This window comes from Martes martes, assembly GCF_963455335.1.
Source record: "Martes martes genome assembly, chromosome: 15".
Taxonomy (NCBI): Eukaryota; Metazoa; Chordata; class Mammalia; order Carnivora; family Mustelidae; genus Martes; species Martes martes.
In genome coordinates, this window is record NC_137903.1 from 4,638,346 (window position 1) to 4,654,924 (window position 16,579).

Genomic DNA, 16,579 nt, shown 5'->3' on the forward strand with positions numbered 1-16,579 from the left:
GACAGCCTGAGGTCCTAGAGCCAAACTGCCTCCTTCAACACCTGCATTACCTTTGTGGCCTTGGTCAAGATACCTATCCCTCAAGCCCTGGTTTCTTCATCTGTGCGAGGGGACAGCGCACGACATCATACGACTAAAGGAAGGATTAAAGAAGACAAAAATATTGGAAAGCACCTGGCCCTTAGTGGGTTCCCAACAAATGTCCGTCCCTTTTCCATTAAAGGGGGGCGGGGGTCGAGGTTACTTTAGAGGCCCTCCGAGGTCTTCTACCCCAGAGTGGGGCTCGGAAACCCTTCCTGGCGGTTGAGAAGGAAGGCAAACACCCGGGAGAGAGGAGGGAGGAGGAGGAGGTAGATGTGGGAGGAGGACGGAGAGTGCGGAGGATGGCTGCGAACCTTCGGGGTTCGGGCAGGCCCCCGGCTCCCCTCCTCTACCTTCCGGAATGGGAGGGGAAAGCGGGACGTAGGGTGCAGTTGTCCCATCCACCCCCGACCCCCGCAACCCCTTCCCGCCCGCCCCCCGCCCACCAGCGGTGGGAGGGAGGAAGGGCGGGAGGGCAGCCCGGGCGGGAGGGCAGCCCCGGCCCGGGAGCAGCCGCCCGCGTCCCCGGGCCCGCGCCGCCCCTCGGCGGAAGCACAGCCGGCACAGTCTGAGGTCTTACAGGTGCTTTATTGTGCTAACACTGCCGCCGGGGAGCTCAGCTCTCCCGCGCCACCAGCCAGTCCGGACCCGCACCCCCTCCCCGGCTCCGGGGCCCTCCGGCTGGGCTGGAGACGCCGGGCCTCCGCCTCGACAGCTCTCGGCGCTGCCCCCTCCCTCCCGCTCCCCGCCCCCGCGCCCCTCTCGCCCGGGCCCAGAGGAGGCGCCGCGGGCCCCCGTGGCCGGGAGGCGCGGGGCGGGCGCGGCGGGCCCGGGGCCGAGCGCATTCCCAGCGGCGGGCGGGCGGCCCCGCGGCGCGCTCACACCAGGAGGCCGTCGGTGCGCTGCCGCGGCCCCTCGGCGCAGTCGGCGGGCTCGGCGCTCTTGACCTTGACGTAGACCGGGGAGGGGCCCGCTTCGCAGGGGCCGGCGGCGGCGGCGCAGGGCGCCAGGGCCACATCCTCGGGGCCGCCGCAGGGCGGGGGCGCGTACTTGCGGCGCAGGGAGCGGCTGACGGTCTGCGTCGGGTACCCCAGCAGGTGGGTGACGCTGCGGCCGCGCCCGCTGGCCTTGCACCCGGGCGCCTCGGCGTCCTCTCTGTGGAAACAACAGGCGGGCGGGTGAGCGGGCTCCTCCGGGCGCGGCGTGGACACGGCCTGGCGGGAGCCGGGGGCGCCGGCAGCCTCTCAGCCCCGCGCCTCCCTCCGCCTGCGCCTCGCCTCTCCCTCGGCCTCCACCTGCACTCCTCTGCCTCCTCCGGGCCGGCGACCCCGGGGCCACCGTCTCCACGCCGCAGACAGAGCCTGTCCAGCAGCCCCGTCAGGCGCCCTGCGGCCCCGTCTGACGTGCGCAGGGCCGCCCGCCTTCGCGGGGAGGGAGGCGCGGGGACCCAGGAGGGGCGGCCTTACCTGTCCTTCTCTCCGTAGCTAACACCAGCCTGGCCCTCTCGCTTTCTCTTCTCCGCACCTCTGCCCCTCAACCTCGTGCTCCACCCCGTCCTCCATCCCCAGGGCACTGCAGCCATTAGCACGACTGGTCTTGTTCTAGTTTTATTACTAGTTGGTTTCTAATATAAGTTATTAGCACTATTCCTACTATTGACTCTTCTTAAATAAGCATGTCCAGAATTGTCACCGGCGCGAAACAGGGGAAACACGCAAAAATACAGACCCTGCCCTCCAGGAGCGTACAGTCTAGACGCGACGGACAGAGAGGTGCACCGACAGGAGGGAAACGGAGGGCAGGGGGGTAGAGGTGAAGACCGGCGCGGGAGGGGGAGGAGCCACGACGAGTGGCAGGTCGACATGCTGCGGTCCCAGCACTCCTGGCGATGGCAGGCAGGGTGGGGGTGGGGGTCCCGCCGACCGGTGGCAGGCGGGGGTGAGGAGGGGCAGGGCGCCGGTCCCCTGCCGCTTGGCAGCATGCAGCATGCATCAGGTTTTACCTGATCTCACTAGCCAAGTCGCCGCAGGCCCCGCCGCCGCCGACCCCGCCGCCGTTGCCGTAGCCGAAGGCACCGCGGGCGCCGCCGGCCCCGGGGCCCCCGCAGCAGCAGCAGACGAGCCCCCAGATGCCCACCAGCAGACAGCCCAGCATGAGCAGAGAGCCCAGCACTGCGCCTATGATCATGCCTATGCGCCGGGAGTCTGTGGAGAGAAGTAAGGGCGGTCAGGAGCCCGCTCACCAGGAGGGTCCAGGGCAGGTGCTCTGTGGGAAGGAGAGCCAGGATCCCAGGCCATCTCAGGGCCCTGGGACACCCAGTGAGGAAGGGTGGGGAGAGGCAAGGGACCCCGCTAAGTGTATGTTTCTCCCAGGGCTTCCGGGGCCGCCCCCAGCAGAGCCTCAGGCACTGATGGCAATGGGCAGGCATAGCCCGTGGGGGCGGGGAGGGGCTCCAAACACAGCCCAGGTTCCTTCAGCCCCGCCCTCTGGTCCCCGGGGCCCCAGGGCCACTGCACCTACCTGAGACCTTCACCTCCACCACACACACACTGTAGCCCACGTGGTTGGCCACTGTACACTGGTAGAGCCCATCGTCCTCGCGGGAGATGTCCTTCAGCAGCAGGTCACCATTGTTCAGACCTGAAACTGCAGAGCGCCAGGGGGCTGGAGCCAGGCCCAGGGGCGTCTGAGAGCATCACCCGGCCTAGGCCACGGCGGGCCGAAAGGCGGAGGCCCACCCCAGTCCCCAGGTGAGTCACTTAACCCCAGCTGAACCAGAGAGGCAAGGCAGGCCCCTCTCCCAGCGCCAGCACAGAAACACCATTCGTTCGCTCTGTGACCTTAGGGAAATGTGTCCCCTCCCCGGCCTTGGCGTCCTTCTTTGTCCAGGGAGGACAAGGTTAGACTCGAGAGTTTGTAAAGGCCCCCCCCAGCCCTGGTACTCTTTGGCTGTGAGTCGTGTGCAGCTTCTCCCAGTCTCCCCCCATTTCCTCCTCACATGGCCCTGGAAGGTAGACGTTATTATTCCTTTTCTGCGGGTGGGAAGCCAAGGCGGAGCGACGTGCAGCCGCTTGCCTGAGTCTTGCCGCCAACCAGTGGTGCAGCCAGGAGCCGAGCCTCGCTCTTAGGTATCTGTCCTAGACCCTGCCCTCTGCACCCCGGGGCCCGCTGCTCGCCCAGTCCCACCTTGGTTCAGGGAGCCGTGGAAGGACTCCTGGTAGGAGAGCTCGGAGTGGAAGCTGTGCTGGGAGTGGTAGGAGCCGGCGCGGTAGGGGTGGGTGTGCCCGCTGATCTTGGCCCACTTGTAGGAGAGCGGCGGGGTGCCGCCGTTGGCAAAGCACTTCAGCACCACGTCGTTGCCATGGGTCATGTGGCCCTCGGACCAGCACATGGGCACCGCGGGCCGCGCTGCAGAGAATGGGGCAGGTGTGAGCCAGGGCCCCGCCCAGAGGCGCCGCAGTCTGCGGAAGGGGCTTCCGGAGGCCCCCGGCGGTACCTTGGACAGTGACGATGACCTTCCGGCTGGCCATGGTGGTCTTCTTCACCCTGCACTCGTACGTGGCCGTGTCCGACACCTGCAGGTTCATGAGGTTGATGGAGGCATCGTACTGGCTGGGGTCCGAGGCGGCGAAGCGGACCCTCTGCTGCAGGTGCGGGAGGTTGCCGTGATTGATCCTCTTGTCCTGGTAACTCAGGAACTATGAAGAAGAGGAGAACACGGATATGTGACACAGGCAGAGCAGGAGCCCCGCGTGGCTCGGCGTCCTCGGGAGCCTCGCTGAACGTCTCGGACTCTCCGTTGAGGGTAGTGAAGGTAGTCATGACACCCGACCCATTAAACCCGTGGTGAGTGCCTGAGAGCGGGTGAGATCAGGCGCTTTGGAAAGCACAAAGTCGGGCTGGGACTGCCCTGAGGCCTCCCACACCCTCTGCAACAGGTGGGGGAAGGCGGGCTAGGTGTGATTTGTGATGGCAGAGCCCTCCCCCCCTGTAGCCCCCTTTCCGGGAGAGGCCGTGGGGGAAGTTCAAGGTCTTCATTTACTTCTCTGCCCTGCCTTTTCCCCTGAGGGTGTCAGCAGCCCTACAGGTTGACACCATGAAGTGCAGGGTAAGGGGGACCCTAAGCCAGACACTCACGACATTCTCCCGATGGGAGGGGTCTGAATTGAGCTGCATCCACTCGATGTCCAGTCCGTTGGGACCATAGTCCTCAGGGTCCAGGATGTAGGGGCAGCCCAGTCTCACGTTATCACCTTCCGCCAGGTACAGAACCTCCTGGCCATCCCCGTTGATCCGCACAGCAGTCAGCAGTGCTGCGGGAGGGGCAGATGGGGGTGGGGAAGACAGGGAAGTGGGGGCGCGAGCTCCAGCCCCTCTCTCCACCGTTCTCAGTGGAGTTCCCTAGGAAGGAGCGGCTGCCCCTAGCATGTGTGTGTGTGTGTGTGTGTGAGAGAGAGAGATAGACAGAGGAGGCAGGGATTGGTCTGTGCATGTCTGTGCATACTTACATACATGTCTACAGTCTACAATAGTGTGGGATTGCATCTGAACACTGTTCGTATGTGTATGGCTGTTACATGTGCTTGCATGTGTGCACACATGGTTGTGTGTGCGTGTGTGTGTACACATTGTGTGCTTATGAGTACTTGTGGCTTCTCAGGTGTACTGTAGGGATCCTCCTGCATATAACCAGGGTATCTTATATGCATAGGACCGTGGGTGCATGTGTGCATGTGTGTGTGCGTGTGTGTGTCTGTGTGTGTGTGTGTTTGAGTGCATGAAACAACCAGTCATTAAATGCTCTGATGGAGAAGCTGGGCTTGTGAAGAGACGTCTCCTCCGGCCAGGGAGGCACACCGGCTCTAGGACGATGGGCACCACAGCCTCCAGGGTCCCTTTCCGTCCCAAGGAGCAGAAGGCTGGTCATGCTTGCGTGTGCATCTCTGTGTGTAACCGTGCGTGTCTGTGGCCACAAGCCTGGGAGTGGCCGCGTGTGCCCTGCTCTGTAAGTGCTCTGAGAGATCGTCTGTGCCCATGCACGACAGGAGGCGGCCAGGCTGTGTTTGTCTGATGGTGAGGGACGCTGTGTGCCTGGAATGTGGCCCGTGCCTCCGCAGCACAGTCAGAGCCTCGCGTGGTGACATGGCATCATGCACTTGTGTCCTTCCCTGTAGACGGTGCTGCTCGGGGTAGCCGCCCTCTCCTGCTCGCTCCACTTGGGGCCCCTCCCACTCCGAACAGCCTGAGCTTCGCTGAGTCAGCCCTGGTGAGGGGCCGGGATCCGGAAGCTCAGGCTCCTTGCCCTCCCTAACCTGAAGCCCCAGGCAAGCGCTAGCCCCAACCGGTTGGACCCAGAGAGGAAGACAAAGGGGGAGGGGGTGCCAGGGCCCCAACCTTGGCAAGCAGGGCAGGAGGGCTCCACCTCCCAGGCCCCTGGCCCAGCCAGGCTCTCTCTCCTCCTACGCTCAGGACAGCCAGCAAATCCTCTGGAGCCCCAGCCCTGGTCTCAGGTCTCAGCCTCTCGTTCTGCTCTGCCCTTCCCTTGATCTTTCTGGGGCCTGCGTTCTTGGTAGAGAGTGTGTCACACACACATGCAGTGATGCGTGGTCACAGCCACACAGCAACACACTTTGGCAAACCTTCCAGATGCAGCTGTGCGCCTGTGCCGTCCCACTGCCCTGCCCACCCAGACACCGTCCGACCCGGAAAGACCCGCACCCGCACCTGCACCCGCACACCAACACCAGTTTGCATTCACCCGGAAGACACACCCGCCACACACTCCCAGAGTCCCCGTGTGCATTCCTTCAAGACTAGACAATCTTCAGACGCTTAACCCAGTTCTAGAAAGCCAGCAGGGGCCCTCTCAACAGCCCCCGAGCCCTCAGGGATCACTGAGCTTGCCCGTGGGGACCCTGGAGGGGCAGCAGCCCTAACCCCATAGCTTCCAGAGGGACCCGCAGCAGGCAGGCTGGCCGCTGGGCACTAACGGGATCCGGGGATGCCTCCTCCAGCCCCAGGCCAAGAGAACACCAGCTCTCCTGAGATAAGGATCCTAGTGCTGCCTGCCAGATCCCGGGGCAGCAGGAGGCACGCCAGGGGATGGGCCGGTTCAGCTGAGAGCAGAGGCTCCGCCCTGGGAAGGGCTTCTGGGAGCAACCCACAGCCCTGAGGCCTGTCCCCATCCCCAGGGAACCAGCTCTCCCCATCCCTGGGGGCTAGTGGGCAGGAGGGTCGGGGCATTGGGAAGGAGGGACAGGCTGAATGAGAGCGCCTCCACCCTCCACGGTCCCAGGCCAGCCTCACCTAGCCTCTCAACCTCCACCCAGGGCTCCAGCCTTTCCACACCCCTGCACGCTCCCCTGAGGAAGTCGTTCCTGCTGTCTCACCCTGGTCCCTCATGCTGTGGCACTAAGGACATCTTCCAGGAAATGGGAGAGAAGAGAGAGACTGGAGAGAGGGAAGAAAGCCAGGGTGGGAGAGAGAGCTGGTCAGCACAGAGAGGGAGGGAAGACAGGGGCAGTGGCGATGCATGGTCCCCCACAAGGGCACAGGGTGGGGGGCTGCCCGTCCTGCTCTCTCAGCCTGTAAACCCTCTATGAATTCTCAAGCTGCTTCCCCAGCGGCTCACCCTCCCTCTGGAGGTGGGGGAGGGGACGAGGGCAGCCCTTAGGAGAGGGTATTGGAGAGCAGGGACACGGAGCCGGGGGTCTGCCCTCCTGCACCCACACCACACACATGGACACGTCCTGAGTGGGCTCTGCCGACCTGCTCGCAGCAGCCCGGGGGCTGTGCAAGCACCTTGTTGACAATACGGTCTCTCTCTCTCTCTCTCTCTCTCTCTCTCAATCTCTCTCTCTCACACATGTACACACATGCACAAGCACGAGCATGAACAAAGGCTGAAAATGTGCTCCCCTTCCCGAGTTCCTCCCACAAAGCCCCTCTTGCCAAATCCAGACCCCCCGAGGGTCTCGGAGCCATTTGCAGCGAGGCCCACACAGAACAGCCCATGCTGGGACTTGCCCCAGCCCGGGCAGGCGGCCACAGCATCTGCTCCCCAGCCCTGCTCTCGGGTGTGCCCCGCCGGGGTGAGGGGGCTCTGGGCAGCTCCCTCCCCGCCCTCCTCTGGCCTCAACCCAGGGGTGTGGCGCTCCCCAGGGCCTCTCAGAGCTCAGGGGCCTGGAGCAGGGTCCGTCCTGCCCCCGCAGACTAGGCCGAGGCTCCGCCTTCTCCTGGCAAGCACCTCCAGGCCCTTGACGCTAGCCTGGGGCCGGGGGGGGGGGTCCCCACTCTGGGACCAGCACACGCCGAGGAGAGGGGGGTCTTTCCAGGCTCCTCCTTGGCGCCTCCAGCTTCGCTGCTCACCTGACCCCCTGCCCCACCCCCAGAGGCCCGAGTCCCCCAGGCAGGCCTGGGCTCCCATGCACACGTGCATGCGTGTTTGAGCCCCGCACGGCTCACAGGCACAGCCGAGATCCATCGGGGACTCCTGCCCCACAGACACGTGCCCCAAACCCTCGGGCACAGGGCTCTCCTGGGGACGGCCTCTTGGCCATATGCGCTGCGGGCGGGCAGCAGGCGTCTCTGACCACCCCCAGGCTCCTCTGCGGGGCCCTTGATGCCCATCTACCTGCCCCCTTGGCCCCGGCGTCGTGTGGGCGTCCCTGCCCGATGCCCAGATGCCCAGCCGCATACCTGGGCTCAGGCACACGAGCAGAAGGTGGAGTGCTCCTCGAACTCCCATGTCTCTAGGCTCGGTGTCTCCTCCGCCTGGGCTGGGTTTCCCGGGGACCGGTGGTGGTGGTGGGCGTGTGGGGACGGGTGGAGGGAGGGGGGGCTGAGGGCCCAGACACTGCCCGGGGTGGCAGGAAGGTGCAATGAGTGCCCAGCTGCGGCCGGAGTTATTTCTATAGGAGGGAGGGGGCCTGGTCCCCGCCTTGGGGAGGAGCCCCAGGAACCCTAATTATCGGGGTGACAGAGTGGCCTACCCAGGCATTACCCAGCCCTCACCCAAGCTCTTCCCGATCCCGAGAGTGGCGCAGGGCGGCCAGCGGGTCTTGTAATTAGGCTCCTGTTAAACTTCCACTTCCTCCTGGCCCCATCCTCGGGGTAACAACAGTCGCCCCATTTCACAGCGTCCACAGGGCTCCTCTCACCACTCATTTGTTGCCTCCTTCCCTGGGGGAAATGGGGAAGTGGAAGGAGAGTCAGGTTTGAGGAGGAAGGGTGACCAGGCCTTGAAGGGTTAATACTGAGCCCAGGGGCCCTGACCCAGCCTCCCCTGCAGGCTCCAGCATTCCAAGTCCCTCCTTCCAGCATCCAGACCCTGCGGAGGCCCCCCAACTTGGAGGTCCATGGGAAGTGGCCTGCTGGGAAGGGGACATGGGCTGGAGGGAAGGCTCAGGCAGATGAAAGGAACTGGGGAATGTCTAGCCCACCTTCCCCCCAGGAGGTTCTGGCCTTTCAAAGGGAGTCAAGCCTCCAGAGCTGAGAGAAAAGGGTGTCTGGGAATAGGGGTTTCCCCGCCTCTGGAGCTGTGCCCCCCACCCATACCTGGGGCAGGTCAGCCCTGAGCACAGGGGATCCCTGGGAGCAGGGTTGTTAGGGGATCAAGCCCCCATCCCTGCAGAACCAACACCATCCCAGCGGGCTTGGGAGGAGAGGAACCAGGGTGTGTGGAGGGGGTGAGGGGAGAGCACAGGCCACTGGGGCAGCCAGGGGACTGCCAAGAGCAGCCGCAGGAGGGTCAGGGAGGGGGGTGGCGAGCCCGCGTGCACCTGCTCACCCGACATGAGCCACATCTCTGCTGTGTGTACTTATTTTAGGGATCATTTGGTGTCCTTGCTTCTCTGCCCAGAAAGGCAGACCAGGACCCTTGTGACCCAGACAGCCCCCTGGGGTGACAAGGCCAGCGCAGCTCTGGGCAGGTCGGGGCTGGGTGGGGAGGTCCTGGCAGGGAGAGGCACAACGCAGAGCACCAGCCCCACTAATGGTCTCTGGGGCGGGGTGTCCCAGGGCTGCCCACACACGATGGTGGGGGTCCGGAGGGGCCGGCTGCAGCAGCTCGGCTCCCTCCAAGGAACCCAGGGTCTTCCCCTTCCCTGGCAGGGGGCACAGAGAGGACAGGGGGTGCGGGGAGAGTCTCGGGAAAGCTCCGGGCTCAACGGCAGCCCAACAAGGAAGCACAAGGAATCCACGCGTCTCCGCGCTCCATACCACTCCACTGCGCTCGCAGCAATGACAGGGTGCTCTGGGACCCGCCGACATACCAGCGAATATCCTTATTTCCTTGTTTATTTCAAGGTTTATGGGATTGTCCTGCACGCTCAGAACAGGGATCATCATTCCCCACCCCACAGACAGGGGTACACAGCCCAGGGGCTGCTGTGGGCCTGACAGAGTGGGGGACAGCCAGGCATCCTGACTCTCAGAGTGGCCCCAGGGAAGGGCTCTGTGGCCCTGTGGGATCGTAGACCCACGCGCAGGGGAAAAGCGCGGAAGGTCAGGGATGGTCAGGGGGAGAACCGTGGGCCAGGAAGAAGGAGATTGGACACACTGGAGTATAGCGTTGGTAGACTGGGTCCTGATGGTTCCTGCCAGAATCGGGGTGAAACTTGGGTCAGTTAGTTGGGATCGCCAATGAGCTCAAGGTCAGCCTTGAGGCCAGGAGGGGAACAAAGCCTAGATTAACTAGATTAACAGCAGGAGCTGAGGCTGGGGCTTGCGGCCCTGTCCGTCCGTGTTAGGACCAGGCATGAGCAGGGGCTCACTTGCATTCATAGCCTGGCTCGGGTAGCCGAAGGCTGGGCTGGGACTGACTCGGGCTGGGACTCCCGCTACAAGGATTCGTTCGATCTGAGTAGGGGACTCGAGTTCGGACAGACGATGGTTCCGTTTAGGGCGTGGGTTGCTGTTCTACGGGCCGGGTAATGTGTGGGGATCCCAAGTGAGGTTTTATTTATGAGACAGAAAGACTTCAGTGTCCACCTGCTAAATCCCAGACTGGCTAGAATATTCACCCTTTTGCTCTGGAGGAACACCAGTGTCCTATCATCATAGCTCAGCGTGAGAACGGAGGTCCCAGGGCTGGGGGGAGACTTCCACGTGTGCACGAGCCCACCTAAAGCAACCTAATCCCCTAGCAGACGCAACCCCAGGAGTCCCGCTGCACAGCCGAAGCCTACCGCCTGTGCAGCACCCCGGGTGACGGATGACGGGTGACGGGTGACGGGCTGTGGGCTGCCGGAGCTCTCAGCAGGGAGTGGGGCGCAGACACCTTATTGAACCAGAAGACAGGGTCCGCCAGGGGCAGTGTTACTGGCTCAGATGAGGGTCCCGGTTTTGGAGTCTTGGGGATGCATGTTGGGAGAGACTGAGGGCCTAGATGCTTCTAGAAGAACAGCCACTTTAGAGGGCTCCACACGGGAGCCCCTCAAAGCCTCAAAAGGCAAAGCACATTGTTGTTCTCCTTTGACCCACTGAGGGCTAATTGCCACCTCCTTACAGTTTGGGGCCCATAAATGAGGCTGCCGGCCTTCCTGCCTTGTGCCCTGAGCCCTGCAGGGTTTGGGGGGGGGGGGGCGGCGGAGGGTGGGCCCTGAGGAATCAGCTTGGTTTTCACAGCACAGACCCGGCCACCAGCCCGAGTGTCGCTCTGGGCTCCTCCTCAGCAGAGGAAGAGAGGCCACCCGTGGGGCCCGACCCCAACTCCTCCTTCTCCCTTTCCCCCACCCAGTCTCCACCCCGAACCTCCCATGTCCCTACCCACTTTCTCTGCAGGTCTCGGAAAGCTCCGGCCACACCCAGGGGACTGTGGCGGTCTGTCTGTGCCCCACGGGGAGAGAAGGTGACTGGGAGAGCAGGGGCTGGTGAAGGGGCAGAGGCGTCCGGGTGGCTCACCAGAGGCTCTGAGAGACAGAGGAGGCAGAGGCCCAGGCTGCCATTCGGGATGCAGCACCCACATTTCCTAAGAAATCCGTCGTTCACCGGGGGTGATAGCCCTTCCTCCGTACAGGCCGCCCAGTGTGGGTTGTATTTCCTCGTTTTCTAAGACGGAGGCAGAATCCCAAGACAGAGACACAGAAAGGAATGAACAGAGACACCAAGAAGAAGGGAAGAGGCAGGCCCAGGAGCCAGAGGAGCCCGGAGGCTGCCTCTGAGCCGAGGGGCAGCCCAGCCCCACGATGTCTTGGGGAAGGAAGGACAGCAGAGGCCGCAGCCGGCCTCCTCTTCCTCTGAAGCCCCGCACGGCTGTCACACGCAGCCTGGTGGGCCTGGCCTCCAGCCTCGCCGCCGGGACCGCAGGCTCAAGCTCGAGCTCCCACCGGCCCTCCCAGGGCCCTGGGTCTGCAGCCTGCCCCCTGCGAAGCTCCACACACACACACGCACACAGCAGGCTCCTCACCCCCTCTCTCAGGACCCTGTGTAGACCCAGGCTTATCCCTACCCCACCCAGGGCCCCGGGCAAAAGACCCCGGAGGGGGCCCTGGAGCAGCCGTCTGAATGGCCGCGGGAGGGACACCAGCACGCGGAGTCAGAGCGCACAGGCCTGCTCCCGAGTTCAGGGTCGCAGAGAAGAGAAGAGCCCCGCGGCTGGCCGCCCTTTCCAGCGGTTCTCAGCGAGGGCTGCCGGTGGGCGGGCAACCAGGTGAGGCCATGGTGGGGGGGACGAGAAGAGTGGGTTCCGGGGGGCACCGGGGGCGTGGCGGGAGACTGCCGAGTTCGGACGAGCAAGGGGTGGTCAGTGAAGGACAGAAGGCCGACATGCGTGTGTGGGCTCAGTTTCGGGAACCGGGTTGGGGCCGAGGGGCTGAACATCCCCAGCTGAGCCGGTTTAGGAGGAGTGTGGGGGTTCCTGGGGACCAACCCAGAGATCGGAGCGGCTCTGAAGGACTGAGCTGTGCTCCCCTCACAGAGAGCGGCCGTATCCTGCGAGACCCTCATGCATCCCACAAACGGCTGGGCCCCGGGGAGGAGGCCAGCGGCACAACCCGCCCTGTCCTCCTGGAGCCCCCTGTCTTCGGGGGAGATCAGCAAGGGAAGAGGTGCCCCCTTGCTCACGGGGTCGCGAGCCATGGCCCTAGGCAGGCAGCCCCCTGACCTGGTGGGAGGGGCGTGCAAACAGCTCCGGAGGACCACTCGTGCTGCTCCCGGGAGCACGGAGAGTGGCCGGCGGAGTGTGTCGGCCCTTGGGAAATAAACCAGGAAGGTGTCCGACCGCTGGAGAAGAGGGTGAGGCCGGGAGAGTCGGCTGATGCTGACTTTCACACTGAGGGGGAAGATCCCGGAGACCCGGACCGCTGGGGAGCTGCTCCCCCCTCCAGCAGGGCGATCACTGGGATTGCAGCCGGGCCTTCGTGACGGACCAGCCGACTCAGACTGGTTGTCTGTGGGGAGACCTTGGGCTGGGTGACTCCACACATCCGGTGGGACTTTGAATGTATAGAAATAAAATTTGCTTCTGATGGTGCCATGTGGATCCCCCAACACATACTGCAGAGCAGCACAGTGGTCCTCCTCGGCGCCCAGGGCGGCCCCTGGCAGTGGGCCCTGGCAGTGGCCGATGTGTGGAAACTGGCAGGGGCAGATCCAGGCGCGGTGTGGGTCGGCTTCATGCTTCCCCACGGAGCCGCCCGGCCAGCCCTCCCTGGGCTCTCCTTGTGTTTGTTTGTTTCCTGTTGCCCAGACACTGGGAGAGGTGAGGGGAGGCGGTGCCGAGGGGTGGGGCTCAGGGGCAGCACAGCCCCGCCAGCCTGGCCGGGACAGTGGGAAGTGTTCACTGTCAGGAGGGCTAAAGGCCCAGCTTCTTCCCTCCCCCGCTTCCTCCTTCCAACAACTGCCCCCCCCCCAAAAACGCTTAGAAGAGTTCTGTGTTTCCAGAATTTCAAACACGTGCCCACACGGAGCCGGGCTACACAGGACCCGGGGTACGAGGCACCTGAAAGGGTGTGGTGTGTAAAAAGGGCCTGGACCTGTTCCGTGCGGTCCCCGCCGGCAGGTGGATACACAGGCGGACGTTCTGAGCATCGGGGCTGGCCTGAGATAGCTTGGGTTGCCTTATGAGGTCACGAGCATCCTGTCTCCCAGGGTATGCAAGTTCACACTGCCCAGTTGTTTGATTAGAGGTGACAAAGGAGATTCAAGCACCAGAGGGTGTTGTGGGTCCCTTCCAGACTTGAAATTCTCTGATTTGGGGCTCACCCCACTAGCCTGGGGACGGTCTCTCCCCAGGAGCCATACAGAAACCCTCGTTAGCTCTGGCCGCTTCCCCACGACCTCCACTCTCACCCACCCCCTTGACTCCTCTTTCCAGGAGCCTCCTGAGAAAGCCACCTGAACTCTCAACCCTAGTCCCATCCCAGCATCAAAGCTATCAATGGGCACTGAGATGGCGACCACACCTCTCCCAAGAGGACACACAGAATACAAGGGAGAGAGGCAGACCTTAAGCCAGGGAGGCTAAGAGAGAGGGAAGGTGTAACGATGTAAAGCCTGGCAGATCGAGGGGACGCTGGATTTCTGTGATGTTGCAAATGAGCTTCTTCCGGGGGAACTTGGGTGCTTTGTGGGGTTACCTCCCAGAGTGTGGGGGAGGGGCAGGTCACCTTGGCAGCAGCCTAGAATGCAGGGGGAGACATCCTCCCACCCAGCTGCCTCCCAGGCTCCCCTCTGCAGAAGGAGCTGTCAGCCTGGATGAAAAGGGAGACCAGTGAGGACCTCCATGGCCTCCGCCCCCAGACTTCTTGTCTGAGACTCCCGCGTCTCTCCTCTACTGTCACCTAGACGGCTGCCACCCTTTCTCACCCCAAAAGCCCCGTGTGGCTTTGAACCCTCTGAGCCCCTTTCATCCGAGCCTAATCAAAGTGCTTTTACTGAGACCAATTAATGCCCGGCTGTGACCCCAGTTCCAGATGGGGATGCTGAGGACATCCTAGCGCCCCACTGAGTCAGGGGCAGCCTGGCTTGGCCACCGGGGAAGGCTGCCTGAGTCACACTCAACCGGAGCTGCTTCTCCGGCAGGTGCAAAGGTTGGAGACTGGCCCCAAGCCACAGCATGACGCAGGCAACAGGCACACAGGGGCAGGTAGGGGCACCGGGCCCGCCAGCAGCCAGGGTCACGTGTGCGGGAGGCAGCCGCCTGGAGACCTGACCCAGGGCTCCAAGGTGGAGCCCCACCACTGGATTTGCCAGACGATGCCAAGCAGCCTGGTCTGACACTACCAGGACCAGAAGACCCAAGGAGCCAGGGACAGGCAGCTGGGGAGTCCCTTGGGTACCCATACAACTAAGTCAGTAGCTTGGTTTTTCACCACAAATTTCTAACATCTTTACATCAACCAACACAGCGCACCAAATAGCACTCCCTGATTCCCCCAGCACGGCTCTCCCCTTTGCAGCTTCCCAGACACCCCTGAGCTGGGTTCCAACACTTCTGTCCCAGAGCAGGAGAAAAAAAAAAAAAAAGCCCTCCCTAGGAGAAAACACTGTCTACCCAAAAGCCCAATCTCTAGCAGCAGGACTTAGGCTGGTTGCTCCTGAGCTCGGGGCCCAATAAGTCCTCCAGGAATCCCATGTGTCTCTCCGCTTTGCCCCGGAGTGTCCCACCCCCTCTCTGTCAGCGGGGCTCTGCCACCGCGCTCCTGCAGCCTGACCCCACTGGCCCCCGCTAACACGGACCTCTTCCCTGTCATTATCCCCGCTGCCGTCCCAGCAAGGGGGCGGGAGGGTGTTTATAAAAGATGCAGCCCCGAAGCCACCTGCTCGCCTCAGATGCCAGCAGCCTGCCTGGCACTCGGGAATGTCCCATTTCTAGGAACAGGGCTCCTGCGGGTGACTCGGTCCTGTCCCGGAGCCCTCGGGAGCCAGCACGGGGCTGTTGAGGAATCCCAAGGGGAGCTACCAAACCTCCCTTCCGCATCACAGGCGGACTCCAAGAATTCCCAGAGGGGGCGACTCCGAGGGCAGAACTGGGAGATTCTCCCCCAAACCGTCCTCCCCTGCTCCGAGGCAGCTGTGTCCTGCCCCCGCCCCTGCCCCTCAGCCTCTGAACCCAGGCTTTTACCCAGACCTACGGCTGCGCGCCCCTCCCCTAGCCAGGCCATGTCAGGATGGTCTCAGTTTTAGGCTGTGGGTTCCGCCAGGCCCCGCACACCTGCGGCTTCACGGGGACCCGTTCTGCCGAAATGCAAGCCTGGCTTTAAGCCTGTGAACGTCACCAGTTTCTCTGCGCACAGCCTCACAAGTTAGCGGTGGGCCTAGAGCACCTTTGTTCTTGACCCTCCCTCCAATGACGCCCGTTCCTCCCAGCCCTGAGACGGGTGACTCAGGGAGGAATCTGGGCAAACTCCAGGCACCCAAGGCCTTTTCTGGCTGTCCTGGTAGGAGGGTCCCCTGGAACAGGGAAGGGGTCGTGGCTCGGTCCCTGCAGGTATGAACAGCGAGAGGCTTCGCCCACGGAGGCTGAGCCAGCCAGCCAGCCACAGAAGATGCCAGGACCCTCAGTGGTGCTGCCGTGAGATCAGGGGCTCCCTCCCATCCTGGGGGAGTACCACATCTTTCCAGAGCCTCTGGGAGGAAGGAAGCCGCTTCCCCAGGTAGGACGGGCGTCCTTGGGGGCACTGAGCAGGAGGGTAAGCACCGCCCTCCCCAGCAGCGAGCCTGGTCGGGGCGGGGCAGGTGGAGAGGGCCCTGGAGAGGCTTCTCTGAGGAAGAGGAAGCCCAGGGAGCGGCTTGCCTGCCCACTCTCCCTGGGCCCCATGAAAAGAGGACTCTTGCCCGAGGCCCCTATAACCTGGCGTTGTAAACACTCGGGACGCGCCCAGCTGCTGCTCTCTGCCTCCTCTGTGCGGGGCCCGTCGAGGGAGGCAAGACTGGGCTCTGGACTGGAGGAACGGAGCGCTGAGGGGGCAGGGTGGCCCTGAGGGCTGCGAGCTGGGAGGCAAGCCCTTGCCCATGCCCCAGGCACACAAAACGGAAAAATGGCTCTATATCCGGACCACAGTTCTTCAGCCCCCAAGGGGCCTGGGAATCGGGCTGCTTCCAAGGGAGCCGAGACTGTTCTAAAGGCACGAGACATGTGGTGGACCCAGGTCTGCCGCACGGAGGGCCCAGCGCGCGCCCCACGAAGGAGACACCCAAGCAGCATTTGAAGGAGGGACCGAATGACTGAGAGGGTTTGGGGGAAGCAGGAGGCGGCTAACACAGCAACAACGGCCGTGGGGAGCCCCACCCGTCAGAGTGAGGCAGAGCGAGGAGAGCCCGGCCAGCCGCCTGAGTGAGGGGGCAGTGGGGTCTGGGTGAGGAGTGGGGCCCTGGGTGTGCCTGAGGGGACAGCAGGTGTCTGTGGGACTCTGGCGGGGAGGGCAGAGCCAGAGGGTAAGCCCCAGGTGCACACGCACCCCCTCCACAGGTGTGGTCTGAGTTACAGGTGCCCCGTGGAGATCTGCGTCGGAAGCCCTGTCCCTCCTGACCCTGCCCCTCCCTGAGAGAGCAGCCC

At 63.6% G+C, this 16,579-nt stretch overlaps 1 protein-coding gene across 1 annotated transcript; it reads right to left on the reverse strand.

Moving 5' to 3' along the window:
* Positions 1 to 959: 959 nt before the first annotated feature.
* On the reverse strand, positions 960 to 7,828 carry VSIG8 (V-set and immunoglobulin domain containing 8; the record flags this gene model as incomplete). Its single annotated transcript, XM_080823915.1, is given in 9 exon segments — positions 960 to 1,236; positions 2,084 to 2,285; positions 2,602 to 2,727; positions 3,268 to 3,489; positions 3,578 to 3,779; positions 4,219 to 4,394; positions 6,068 to 6,120; positions 6,122 to 6,197; positions 7,780 to 7,828. Coding segments are annotated over 9 exon segments (1,383 nt in total).
* Positions 7,829 to 16,579: the final 8,751 nt, after the last annotated feature.